Source organism: Carassius gibelio, chromosome B17 (assembly GCF_023724105.1).
Source record: "Carassius gibelio isolate Cgi1373 ecotype wild population from Czech Republic chromosome B17, carGib1.2-hapl.c, whole genome shotgun sequence".
In the NCBI taxonomy this organism is placed as follows: Eukaryota; Metazoa; Chordata; class Actinopteri; order Cypriniformes; family Cyprinidae; genus Carassius; species Carassius gibelio.
The window spans coordinates 20,222,806-20,236,191 of record NC_068412.1 but is presented as its reverse complement, the minus strand read 5'-3'; the positions used below and the strand labels follow the sequence as shown (position 1 = coordinate 20,236,191).

The window sequence follows — 13,386 nt, the reverse complement described above, 5'->3', positions numbered from 1 at the left end:
TAGATTCATGTTTTAAAGTTTTTTTATTAAGCATTTATAAAAAAATGCAATGATTGACCACTTGATGATTAATGATTATTTGTTTAACTTGCATATGCCGTATATTAATGCATGGACATAAACAGACAAACACCATCAAGCTATTGTGATGAAGATTCAAAACAGCACTTATATATTTATTATAAGACTAGATTTGAAAATGAAGTGATTTAATAGGAATAAGTATAGCACCATGTTTAATTACACAAAGAGAGATGGATGGATGGACGGATGGACAGATGGATGGATAGATGGATGGACGGAGGGATAGACAGATAGATAGATAGATAGATAGATAGATAGATAGATAGATAGATAGATAGATAGATAGATAGATAGAAAGATAGAGAGAGAGAGAGAGAGAGAGATAGATAGATAGATAGATAGATAGATAGATAGATAGATAGATAGATAGATAGATAGATAGATAGATAGATAGATAGATAGATAGATAGATAGATAGATAGATAGATAGACATTTGTTTGAAAGTGCATTTAGTCTGTACACAGACCTGATATTTATTTAGTAAAAAAACAATGAGACAAGTTTTAATCAAAACTTTCTGCAGCATATTAAGACCAGCTAAGAGCAATAACTAAAAGCGTGTTCAGTGACAATAAGATCACATCATCCAGCACAAGCAGGAGTATACAGCATATAAACAAGTTGTCAGTCAACAAGAGAATTCACTTGTGACTGATACTTTAGTGTTCCCTTTGATTTTCTGAGCAGAGACAGCGATGTCTCTTATGAATTAAAAAGGGAACATGATTTTATTGGGGCCATGGTGAAGATGTATGAGACGTAAGGCTGATATTTAAATCTGCTAACCCACTAGCTCCTCCTCTCCAGAAAGTTGGAGGGCACCCATCCTTTTCGTGTTTTAGCTGTGTCGAGCACACGGCAGTACCACCATCCATTAGGGTTTCTCTCCAGGACTTCCAGCCTCGTGCCAGCAGGGAAGCTCATGGTCTCCGCATCGCCGTGATAATCAGCGATGGAAACGTACTCCTCGCGCAGGTTGTTGTGGATCAGATGAGGTTTAGGCTTCACCATTGACACCGGTACCTTACGTCTCATGCTCTCGGTGTTACCTGCACAAGAAGAGTTGGTTTGGTCATTGTAGCTAAGACTAGGCAGCGCATCGTTCCTCCGACCTGCGGGAGTTGTGTGCGTATTAGTGTTGTCCTTGAGGACGTTCTGAGGTCTGACGGCGAGCTGCTTCACACCGACCCGGCAGTTCTGCTGGTTAGATCTGTGTCCGCTCTTCAGGCTTTGGTTAACACGCTGCTCGTTCTTCTCCAAACTTATGCATTTACCCAACTTTCCAACATCTCCCTGCACTGAAATCTCCAACTCAGGAGACGCAGACCAACACGTCTCAGAATTAACCATCTCGGTGGTTTTGGCTTCTGTACCGCTTGTTTCGAAGCTTTTGATTGGCTGCAGGTAGTAGGTGGGCGCCCAGCCCTCTTCGTTCCCCCAGCGGACGAACCACCAGCCGCTCTCCTGCTTCTCCAGAACCTCCACCTGCACTCCCGCGGGAAAGCTGAGCTCGCACGGCTCTTTCCGCTGGTACGCCACAGTAGTTCGGTACAAAAAGGAAGGCGGATCACTAAACGTCTGGAATTTATCTGATGAGCCATTCTCAGAGTCCTCAGATGTGCGGGAGGTCCTGAATTGCATCTGGCCTGGTTGCTCTTGGTTTTGGGGTCTTCTGAGAGAACCACAGTCTTGGTTTGCAGGTTTCGGACGCACGGATGGTTTGGATTTAGACTCATCAGCCTGCTGTTTGAGTTTAGATTGCTTTGAGTGTGCATAGAGCGTCGTAGAGGTCTCAATGTTGGGCTCGATTGTTGGGGCATCATATTCCGGTGGATCCCACATAGATGCCCGGTGCGCTGAAGAAGACGAGTATGTGTCATAGTGACTGTCCTTACACTGTGGTACAGCTATGAAGCCACCATTGGCATACACATCCTCATCATCCTCTTCATCCCCTTCACCCAACGTAAAAGAAACCATACGCTGACATAAAGGAGGTGGGGCTTTAGTCGGTGCATCTCCTGGAAAAAACTCCTGCTCAGGATCAAATTCAAGGCCCACTGCTGGAACATCATACTCTGGTTCCTCATACACCCTTGGACTCGTTGGGGTCAAAACCTCAGACTCAACACATGGAAGTGAGTTCTGCTTTTTGATTGGCGGAGCAGGAGGTGGTACCTTGGGCCGGGTCAGTGTACTGGTTTGGCGGTTCAAGGTGGGTTTCTTGCGTTTGTCGATGTAAGAACATGGGGCCCAACCCTCCTTCTCTCCGATTTGGACGTACCACCAACCTCCAGAGTTCTTCTCAATGACCTGTAAACATACACAGTTTGTCCATCTGTAGAAATACTTATATTTAATGTTATTTGCAGCTAATAGGGAACATTGGGGTGAGTTGTCACACTTTTACTTTAAGATTTCAGATCAGTTAATGTATAGAAGTTCTAAACAGTTTTGACCAACAATATAGTTGTTATACCACATAGGCTAAGTCATCACAATTTGCTGATTTAGAAATATTTACTTTTTTTAAAACTACAAAAAGAAAGAAATCTCTTATGCTCACCAAATCCACATGTATTTGTTCAAAAATACGCAACAGTAATGTTGTGAAATTCTATTACAATTTAAAATAACTATATTCTATTTGAATTTATTTAAAAATGAAATTTAAGAATAAAATGTAATCCCTGTGATAGAAATGCTTAATTTTCAGTAGCTATTATTGAAGTTTTAATTGTGATGCAATCATTCAGAAATCATTGTAATATGCTGCTTTGATGCACAAGAAAGATTTTTAATTATCAATGCTGAAATAAACTGGGCCACTCCTATTTGTGGAGTCTGTTATTATGATTTTTACAGGATTCTTCTGATAAACAGGAAGTTAATAAGAACAGCATTTATTGGAAGTAAAAATATACTGTAACATTAAAAAAGCCTTTACTGTCAGTTTTGATCAATTTATTGCGTCATTGCTGAATAACAGCACTTGTTAATATTATATATATATATATATATATATATATATATATATATATATCCCCAGAACTGATTGACTGGTGAAACTGAACAGTGTCGTACCTCAGCTTTCTGTCCTCCACTGAAACTGATGCCATCTGTCAAGCAGGACCTGAACTCAGCGATGGTGTAATACTCAGCTTCGACAGTAGGGGGATCTGGGGGCTGCGGTAACTGAAATCCCTGAATGTGAAGAGAAGAATATGTTGTTCAGCATATTAGAAAACCACAAAATGACCTATTTGTGTGTGTGTTTGTGTGTGTGTGCAATGGAGAGAAAGAGGAAAAAAGAAACAGAGAACAGGAAAATGAGAACACACACACTGACCAGGCTGTTTTCTCGACGTGGAGGCAGTTTTTGATTGTTTGATGGTGATCCTAGGGAAAACAAATCAAACATCAAAATGTGTTTGTAATCTTTAAAAGTTTGTTCACCAAAAATGGAAATTCTGTCATTAATTATTCACACTTATGTTGTTCCAAACTTCTAAGACCATTGTTCTTCTTTGGAACAAAAACTGAGATATTTTTGAGTCATGGTTCTCTCAATAACAGCAGAGGACAGTGACACAGAAGAGAAGAATTGTTGAATTAAGAAATTATTTTAGTTTTCTTTGAACACAAAAAGTATACTCGTAGCTTCATAAAATTACAGTTGAACCATTGATTTTGCATGGACTATTTTAATTATGTCTATTCAGGGTCAGAAAGCTCATGGATCTCATCAAAAATATCTTAATGTGTATTACGAAACTGAACAAAGGTCTTACATGTTTGGAACGACATGAGAGTGAGTAATTTATGACAGAATTTACATTTTTGGGTGAACTAACCCTTTAACACATAACATGATGGAAAAACATTGTAGAAAATACATAAAGAAAGAAAGAAAGTCAGAAAAGAGATAAAAAGAGAAAGAAAACAGGAAGAAAGACAAATAAAAACACAAAGGAAATAAATATTTAAAAAGAATGGAAAGAAGAAAACAAGGAAGTAAAAAGTAAAAGCACCGAAAGGGAAATAAAAGTGAAAATGTATTAAAGATAAAGGTAGAAACTCACTGGTCTCGGTGCTGTGGAATCTCTGGGGTGCGACTCGAGCAATGGCAGGAGACGGAGGGACGGTTTTGGTCTTTATAGCGGCTGATGTTGAAGACACACTTGCTTCAGAAACAGACGCAGTTCCACAAGCATCTGACACTGACACAGACACACTGCTGTCTGAGACAGAGAGACGCACACTCGTGTCTGTGTGCTGGGTGACAGGACCATCAGAGTCTCTGTCTAAACTACAAGTAACCACATTAGCTGCTGTGCTAATGCTGCTGCCGCTGCTTCTATCACTATGTGTATTGTTACTGTAAGCATCAGTCTGCTCCGTATCACCATTGTATTGTGTATATGTGTCCGTCTGTGAGTGCCTGTATGTGTTTGTGGTGCTGTTTCGGTGTGCAATGGTGTCAGTTTGTGTGTGTGAGTGTCGTTCGTTGGAGGGTTTCTTGTTCAGGAGGTTGCTGATCTCCATAAGGTTTCCAATGATTTCCACCTGACCCTGCACAGCTGGTTTATTTGTCTCTGTTGCCTGGTTACCCGCCATGACACCATCTTGCATTTTCCTCAGATAGGCAGCTGGAGCCCATCCCTCCTTACTGCCATAACTGAGAGGAGAACAGAGAGAGAGATAATTCACATACTGCCAACACATACCGCCAACCAAGAGCATTTTCTCAAAAAAACTATTTAAACAACAACACCATTCATAAACTTTTTTTTTTTTTTCAATACTGTTCCTTTTAGCTTTTATTAACCAAAGACAACTGAAAAATATGTATTGCAGTTTTCCACAGAAATATAAAGAATCTGTTTTCAACATGGCCCAAATCAGGCATTTCAGAATATTTTCATATTAGAAGCATATTAGAAGGGTTATGTGACACTGCAGACTGGAGTAAAAGCTATTGGAAATTCAGTTTTTCCATTAAAGGAATGAATAATATTTTGAATTATATTAAAATAGAAAGCATTATTTTAAACTGTAATTATTTTTCATAATATTAATGTATTTCTTTATCAAATAAATGCAGCCTTGGTATGTCTGAGAGACTGCAACAACCCCTTCTTCAAAAACACAATGGTGCTTGTTGACATGGATGTTACACTCTCATGGGGGAAAAAGGTACAAAATAGTACCCTTTCATACATAATACATAAACTTAAGATACTAATATGTACCATATGGTGTAAAAAAAAAGGTACAAAGATTTACCTTTTAGCTTTGGACTGAGTAAGTGAGAGTGTAAGGTTAGGGCTGCCTGTGTGTCATCAATAATTGCATTTTTTTTCTGTAAAAACCCATTAAATATGGAGCCGATTCCAGCAAAAGAAAGCAAAGGATATTTAAAGCATACTGAAGTAGTTTAAAGAGAAGAATAAACATCTGGAAGAAGAGTTTACCGTATGAACCACCAGCCCTCCAGATTCCTCTGGATGACCTCAACAATGACGCCACTCTCAAAGCCCAGCTCATCCTGACTCGAACTGCTGAAGGACTGAACTGTAATATACCTCTCTGCTACAGACAAAGAGAAAAGAGAGCACAATGTACACTGTCCTGATACAAGATACAATCTACATAAAGTCATTCCATTTATTCGTTACTAACATCTGACGACCAGAGGTGGTATAAATGTTTTTTCCACTCATTTAAACAGAATGTCTTATGTTTTACATTTCTTTTTGTGAAGTTTGCTAAAAAAAAGTGTTTCTTTAAATTACACGCCACACTGTTTGATGTATATAATGCAATGACAGCTGTTCATACATTTTTAAATGTCCCAGTACTGTTTGCGCTGCTTTAAGTAATGCTTGTGTGTTTAGATTGTTTGCTATTTTGGTGTGGAAGTGGAAAACCCAAGTGAAACATGCAGACATTGCAAAATCTCTCCGCCACAAGTCACATTCTCTCTGTAATATGGGTCAGTGTGTGTTGGACCCGGTTGTACAGTAAAACTCTTCTGGACCAGGAGATGGAAAATCTGACATCTTTGCTGGAATTTTCACTCCCAGGCTGTTAAATGCTCCTAGAACTGTGTGTGTGTGTGTGTGTGTGTGTGTGTGTGTGTGTGTTGAGCGAGGGGGTCCCTTGGCTAGGATGTGATGGCTGTATGGTTTTCATCCAAGCAAGCCTCTATGTGCTGACATGGCATGAACTTGCGTCCGTTACAGAATTCACCAACAGTTTTCATGCATAAATCTTTTGAAGCAAATGAATGGAAACTGCTAAGAGTTAAGGGTTGTGCAAGACAAAGAAAAACAGTACATTTGGCCACTGCGTGTGTTTTACATAAGCCAGCCGCTCTGATATCTGTTGTGAAAGATGTGCCTTGTTTGTTCAACGGTTCTTGATTCAGTTTAGCAGCAGCATGGGTGATTAAATGGCTAGTTTAACAGTGTATATTTGTCTTACTCTCTCCGTTCGGTGTTTTGTGGTTGTCTCGACGTCCTGTGAGAGAGACAAGGTATGTTGCAGGAACCCAGCCTTGTTCTTCAGCTGTTCTTACAAACCACCACCCTGAAGAGAAAGAGAGAGAGAGAGAGTCTGTGATCACATACCACTGATCTAACTGATTCCAGCTGTTCATTTGAATTGGGTCACTTCCCTTCTGTCTTAACAGTTTTACTAGTCCTGAACACATCAGCATAAACAAAAATAAGATCATTAAATGTTATTTTTAAGGATAAAGGATATGGTAAAAAGCATCTGTTATTTTTGCAATGCAACAATTTTCAGGCCAAGGACCCCTTGGTAGATAAAAAGGTGGAGCAAAGTCTCCCTGTTACATAGTGTGTAAATATAAACGCATGCCTTGGCCTTAATGAGCACATATATAGTATCATATTATTTTTTTATGCTACATTGCAACGCCATTAAATTGTCTTTGTTGATGTGCAAAGTCACATACATTACATCATATTTTAATGAAGGAACAAATTAAACGTTTAAGTAAACTTTAGATTAGGAAGTTAACAATATCAAACATTTTTTTATGTTTTTGAAACAAGTCTCTTATACTCACCAGTGCTGCATTTATAAAAAAAAAAAAAATCACATTTCGTAATATGAGTTTATATAAGTTAATATAAGTTTTCTATTGCAGTATCGCATGACCTTTCAGAAATTGTTCTAATATGCTGATTTGCTGCTCAATAAATATCTATTATTATTATTGAATACAGTTATGCTGCTTAATATATTTTTTTAAACCATGATGCATGTATTTATTAGGACTAACAGCATTTATTTGAAATTACCATTTTTGTAACATAAATGTCTTTACTGTCAATTTTAATTAACAATGCACAATGAACATTAATTATAACATGAAAACATCATTTAACTTTTCCACTGTATATTTAACATTTTTAACTATATACTTCACTAATGTTTTCAAATAGCCTAAAAATGTTAATAACCATAACACTGTTTATGCTGAGCATAAGCACGCTGTCACTGGTTGCACACACCTGCCATGAGTTAGTGCTCACAGTGTGAGAGGCTCATTAGAGCAAACAAACATACGCACTAGGTTGCCAGATTCCCAGTTTATTATGCTCTGTAAATAATACCTTAAGGAAAAAATGGACAGATTGACTTACACAAGTATAGAACATCAGATATCGGCAGCATATACTACATGCGTCTTCATTTTTTTGTGTGTGTATGTACAGTATGTGTTAAAGGACCGAATCAGAATATTCCAAGCTTAAAAAAAAGACATGATAACAGATATGAAATACTTCAGTATTTTAGTAGAAGAGTTCATGGAAGAGAGAGAGTTAGGAAGGTTGTCTTGGAATATTAAGCTCATAATGACTTTAACATAAAGACTTCAGCAGCACACACTCACACAGAGACACACAAACAAGTACAAATAACGCATGAACACACACTTTTTCTGCTGAGGAAAGATTCTGGAGGATCCATTAAGATGGTCTAAAGACCTTCATTCAAATACGAGTATCTGGCTGTGGTGGGCTTTTTCCACACACACACACACACACACACACACACACACACACACACACTTTTTGCATGTCTTTGGAATTAAATATTACATTTTGTGGTAGCTATAGGCTATTAAATTATTCGCTCATTTAGCTTCCAAAGTGGTCATAAAAATAATAACAACTGTAACATCAGAAAAATAAGCACAGCTGCCATGAAAGACAGGTCACAGAAGGTCAAGTAATCCACTGACAACAAATCAACAGCATAATTAGTTTAAGTTGCATTGCATCATTGTCACAGTTTGAATGCTTTAGAGAAAAATTGATGTGCACTTTTATATTTTCCAAAAAATTGTTACAAACATTATACCACTCTTAAAAAAACAAACACTGTTTAAAAAAGCAAGGTTGGGATACTGGTCTCCAAGTGTGACCAACATGGTTAGACTGGTCTGTTTCAACTGGTCTGACTGAGAGACCAGCTAAACCAGGTTTCAAGCTAAACACAATCTTAAACTTTTAGAGTAGCTCAAACCTTAGACTGGTTTAAGTTTTTTTTTTTTTCTGTGAACAGCTGAAAGACTTGAGGAAGTTAAATGTTAAGAGTTTTTTAGTCAAAGGATTTTGAGTTATTTATGTTTCATTTATGAGGTATGAAAAAGCTTTTATTAAAACTAAAAAAAAAAAAATTAAATTCAGAATTTTTTTGGTCTATGTTAGTTAGGTGAATGTTCAAAAAAGCGACACCATTGAGAATCTGGTATACATAATCTAATTTAAGAGTTAGGATTTTGAAAATGTTAATTTATAAATATTATAATTTAAAATAATACGGAAAAAAAAACAATGAAGATAATAATCAAATAGGTACATTTGTGACATTGATCATGTGACTCTTCGTTCAGACAGTAAGATGTTCTTCCTGAAGGACAGAAGGACAAGATGCTATTTGGATCATCTTAAAGCATGCTGGAGAACATTCTGAAATTCATGTTTATTTTTCAATTTACATAAAAAAACTTAGTAAGTATAATGTAAGTTGTAAATACAAATGTTGGTAGCACTTTATTTTACAGTCCTGTTCCCTATGTACATACTATGTAGTTATTATAGTAATTACAATAACTATGTAATAACTAGGTACTAACCCTGAACCTACCCCTAAACCTAACCCTACCCCATGTAGTTACCTTGTATTACCAGAACTGTAAGTACACTATAAGTACAAGTTAGTACATGTACTGTAAAATAAAGTGCAACCCAAATGTTGTATTACATTGTAAAAATGCTAAGTACAGGCATTTTCACCAGTGATTTCTGACATACAAGACTATGTTGTGTGTTTATGGATGTGTGCCACTCACCACTCTCACTCTTTTCGATCACCTCGACTCGCTCTCCTGCTTTCAGGCTGATTTCTGTATTTTCCTGACGCTGGTAGTCTGCCGTCACCACATAAACACGCATACACTCCTCTGCACCCAGGGCTTCTCCACGTTCTCTCCCTGAGGAGGATGGAAAAAAACAGGCTGTGAGCCAGCTGCCTCCATGCCCGCGTCCACCTGAACTGCGCCGCGCCATTCACCAACACCAAACACAGCCCCAGCCAATCAGCACGTGGTACCAGATCAACGGCTCATCCAAGAATCAACAAGAACACTGGCCCAAAGAGGCTCAGATCTGTACAGTTAATGTCTCAACAAGCAAAAAGGCTCAGGTACAACAAATCCTACTTTCATCCAGTCTTATCCCGCCTTAAAGTTCCAAGGTAAAAGTTTCTGAGCAAGCACAGTTCAACCTGAAGCACATCCTACCGGCCCTGGGCCCAGGGGTCCAACCAACAACACTCATATGGACTCTGGCGTCTCCTCTAAGAGTCTCAGATCCCTTCTGCAGCAGGACACAGGCCTGACTGAATAAAGAAATGGAGCAAGGGGGAAAAGAAAGACAGAGAGAAAAGGAAAAGGGGTAGCTGACGAAAGAAGTGAAAGATGAGAAGAGGAAAATAAACCAAGAGCTAAGGGCTCAAGGGGCGGGCATTAGAGAAAGGGGAAACAGATGCCAATCAAATGATGCTCCACCCCTTTAAAACAGTTTAAACAGAAACATATGGCCCATACTTACACACTCAGCACATACTTGCATTCTCCTTAACTTTGTTCACATTCTCTGAAACGCACCCTACAGCTCTCCAAAACAAAAACAGCACAGTCACATGAAACCTTTGAAAATTTACAGATAGAAAAAAAAGAGTACATTAATAGTAGTTTTTAGCATTAGTTTTAGTGTCTCTCTCGCTCTCTCTCTCTCTCTCTCTCTCTCTCTCTCTCTCTCTCTCTCTCTATATATATATATATATATATATATATATATATATATATATATATAAGTATAAAATTATGTTTACAGTACACTTTTGAATGGCGACAATGGACAAATATAACAATGAAATACAGCATCTACCAGCACTTTACAGTACATCATCATGACAGATTGAGACTGTGTGATAAAATCACAAGAACAATACCGTAGAAGAATAATTTTACCCGAACAAGCATTAAATAAACATTGTTTTAAGTATATAGCCACAGATAGACTATATCATATGAGAGAAAGAATCGCTTCCTAACTTTTTGAGCGGAATTACACTATTGTTCAAAAGGGTTTAGTATAGGCCTATATATAAAGTTTACAAACTTACTATATTACTGTTTTTACTCTATTTTTGTTTAAAATATATGTAACCTTGACCTCTTAGAAACATTACAAAACCTTACCAACCCCAAACTTTTTAACAACATTGTAACTTTGCACAAAAAGATTAGTAAGCAATTTTTTTCAGTCAAATAATGTAGTCTTTGTATGTAATTTTTATATGTTTAAAACAATGTGTTTTAATGTTTTTTCTGGTGCAATTATTCTTCTCTTTCCTTCTCCCCTATGGCTCCCCCCCCCCCCCCCCCCCCCATCAAACTGAAGCCACTTCCTCTCTGCCACGTCAACGGCCTCCCTCTGAACTGCTCTTTCTGAAAAATCACAAAATCCCTCTCTCTTTCTCTGACACTCTTTTCTCCCAATTACTCTCTCACTCTCTTTCTGACCCCGATATCATATTTTACATAGACTGCATGCCGCTGTTGCTTATTTCTCAGGTTTGTTTTTCTGCAGGAATTCAGCTGAACTCATGAACAAACAGGCACAATGTACTTTCTTACACTGTAAATCTTACATTATAGCTGCATGTTCAGTACTGTACGCTAAATTACACTTAATCAAGTACATATAAATATGTTACAACTCTGCTTGGTTTGAAATGAAAAATTAAATGAGCGATTAAGTTGAGACTACAGCACAAACTCAGGAAAAATACAGTCATTTGTGCGCTCTCAGTAGTTTTATGCTGCACAAAGTGTTTATGTGTGTTTCTGATCTAGAATAAAGACAGAATTACTGAAATCTGAAATACCAGAATCAGGTATCAGTCTCAACATGTCTTTTTGAGGTTTAATTACTTTTAGTTTGACACTCCAACTTAAAATGCAGTGCTCATAGCGCCAGTCGCTGAAAGAACAGCAAGACATGATGCAATGGCCAATGACATCAGTCTGTCTCATACACAGACCAGCAATTAACATGTCAGAATCAGAAGGAATTCATGTATGACTGAACCATGCAAACTGAATTGCTGTGTACTGCCAGTTTGAGGAATATGTTCAATTAACAAAACAAACAATATGTTTACTTATAAAGACACTTTTTGTGATGTATGTTCAATGCTCACAAAAATATATTTTAATTATCTTCTTTTGGGGGCTTTTTCAGCTAATTCTTATATTAATAGAGTGCCTTGACATTAATGCCCAGAAAACTAATGTGACTGGGAACCCTCAAGATTTCCCTATGGGTTTTTGTAATGGGGTTCTAAACATTCTTATGTAGTTACTTTTTAAGGTGTTTTTTTTTTCACATTCACATTTCACGTTTTCATTAAAGTTGGGCAAAATGTACATTGTAGACCAAAACATTCAATTCATGTTTACCACAGACCTTTTTTTAATCAGAAACTAAAAACCACCATTATAAAAACCTATATTGAGGGAAGCCAAGGAAGATTAATATTTCAGGTTCTGACATAAAGGCTGAAGTACTCGATTAAGTTGCATTTCATGTAATTAATTTGATTATACTTTTAATTGGTTGACAGCTCTAAATTTACATACTGTATATAAAACATGTTTTGAAATTGTGGGTAATTTAAAACCTACAATGATATTTCAGCACACATACAGTTTATGTAGAGCACAGTAAAAACAACAGAACTCATTTTCGTTCTCTTTCTTTCCAACAACCCTGAGGAGGACTTTGTGCTGGCCTACATATCATATCCACACACACATTAGTGTTTCCATTTGACTATTGTGGAGGAATGCAGAGTTTCATAACTAAGGCAGCAGAACTGAGATCTCATTTCAGACACTCTGAGCAGAAAGAGAAACACACACATAATATCATTATTATATCTCACTCTGTGTTTAGAATATCAAATTCAACAATCCAACATATGTAATGTTTAAATGATCTATCCCTCTTTCTGTTGCACACACACACATGAAGGCGGTGATACACTGTAATAATAGCACCAATAATGCTTTTTCACAGTGCAATTGTAAAACATTTCTTGTAGTTGTAACCCACATCCCTTGAACATCAGCAGTCCAGGGGATCTTAACAAGGATATTTCTGTGCAAATTGACTCCAGCTGTACTTCTTTGTTGAAAAGATGTGCTTCATGATGCAATGTTGAAGTAGCTTTTCAAAGAAATCACTTCTTGCCAAACATGCAGGACACTTACTGCTAGATCACCCTGAAAAGTTTGGTGAGATTTTTAGAGCAATGGCTTCACACTGATCAGTCAAGTTCAAGACAGATGAAACACCAAATTAACACATATAGAAATCAGTGTAACCTACAATCAAACAATCTCTGCAAATTTACAAGAGACTCAGCTAATGTTAAATGTTAGGGATTATTTTGTCCTATATCACAGAAGTGTTTCATACTATTCACCATTAATTTGACAAATTAATTTACCACTGATTATCTCTACCAAATCGAACTCAGCTGCAATCTAAGTACAACAGCACAACCTAGTGGACAAAGACCAACTCTGTTTGACATGGTAAGAAATAAAAATCAATAGAAAAACATATATCCTGGCAGAAGCCCTAAAACACCACACAATGCAATGTATAATTCTAAAATAACATCTGCAT

The 13,386-nt window shown here is 37.3% G+C and overlaps 1 protein-coding gene across 3 annotated transcripts; it reads right to left on the bottom strand.

Moving 5' to 3' along the window:
* Positions 1–4: 4 nt before the first annotated feature.
* On the bottom strand, positions 5–10,127 carry sh3pxd2ab (SH3 and PX domains 2Ab). Of its 3 annotated transcripts, XM_052580251.1 has the most exons (8): positions 9,927–10,127; positions 9,477–9,617; positions 6,572–6,676; positions 5,560–5,677; positions 4,168–4,763; positions 3,435–3,484; positions 3,170–3,289; positions 5–2,398 (listed from the first exon to the last, which is right to left on the bottom strand). In XM_052580251.1, exons 1-8 carry the CDS (start codon positions 9,961–9,963, stop codon positions 875–877), a joined length of 2,691 nt encoding a protein of 896 aa, XP_052436211.1. In that variant the 5' UTR covers positions 9,964–10,127; the 3' UTR covers positions 5–874. The 3 variants fall into 3 exon arrangements, with proteins under 3 accessions (XP_052436211.1, XP_052436209.1, XP_052436208.1); XM_052580249.1 differs by having other exon boundaries at positions 5,560–5,674; positions 9,477–10,127; XM_052580248.1 differs by having other exon boundaries at positions 9,477–10,125.
* Positions 10,128–13,386: the final 3,259 nt, after the last annotated feature.

Coding starts and splice junctions, on each gene's coding strand:
- sh3pxd2ab (XM_052580248.1), bottom strand. CDS start 9,693: ATGGCGCGGCGCAGTTCAGGTGGACGCGGGCATGGAGGCAGCTGGCTC. Junction 3,485..4,167: donor ATTCCACAGCACCGAGACCA/GTGAGTTTCTAC, acceptor TGTTTTCCCTAG/GATCACCATCAAACAATCAA. Junction 2,399..3,169: donor GTGGAGGACAGAAAGCTGAG/GTACGACACTGT, acceptor GTATGTTTACAG/GTCATTGAGAAGAACTCTGG.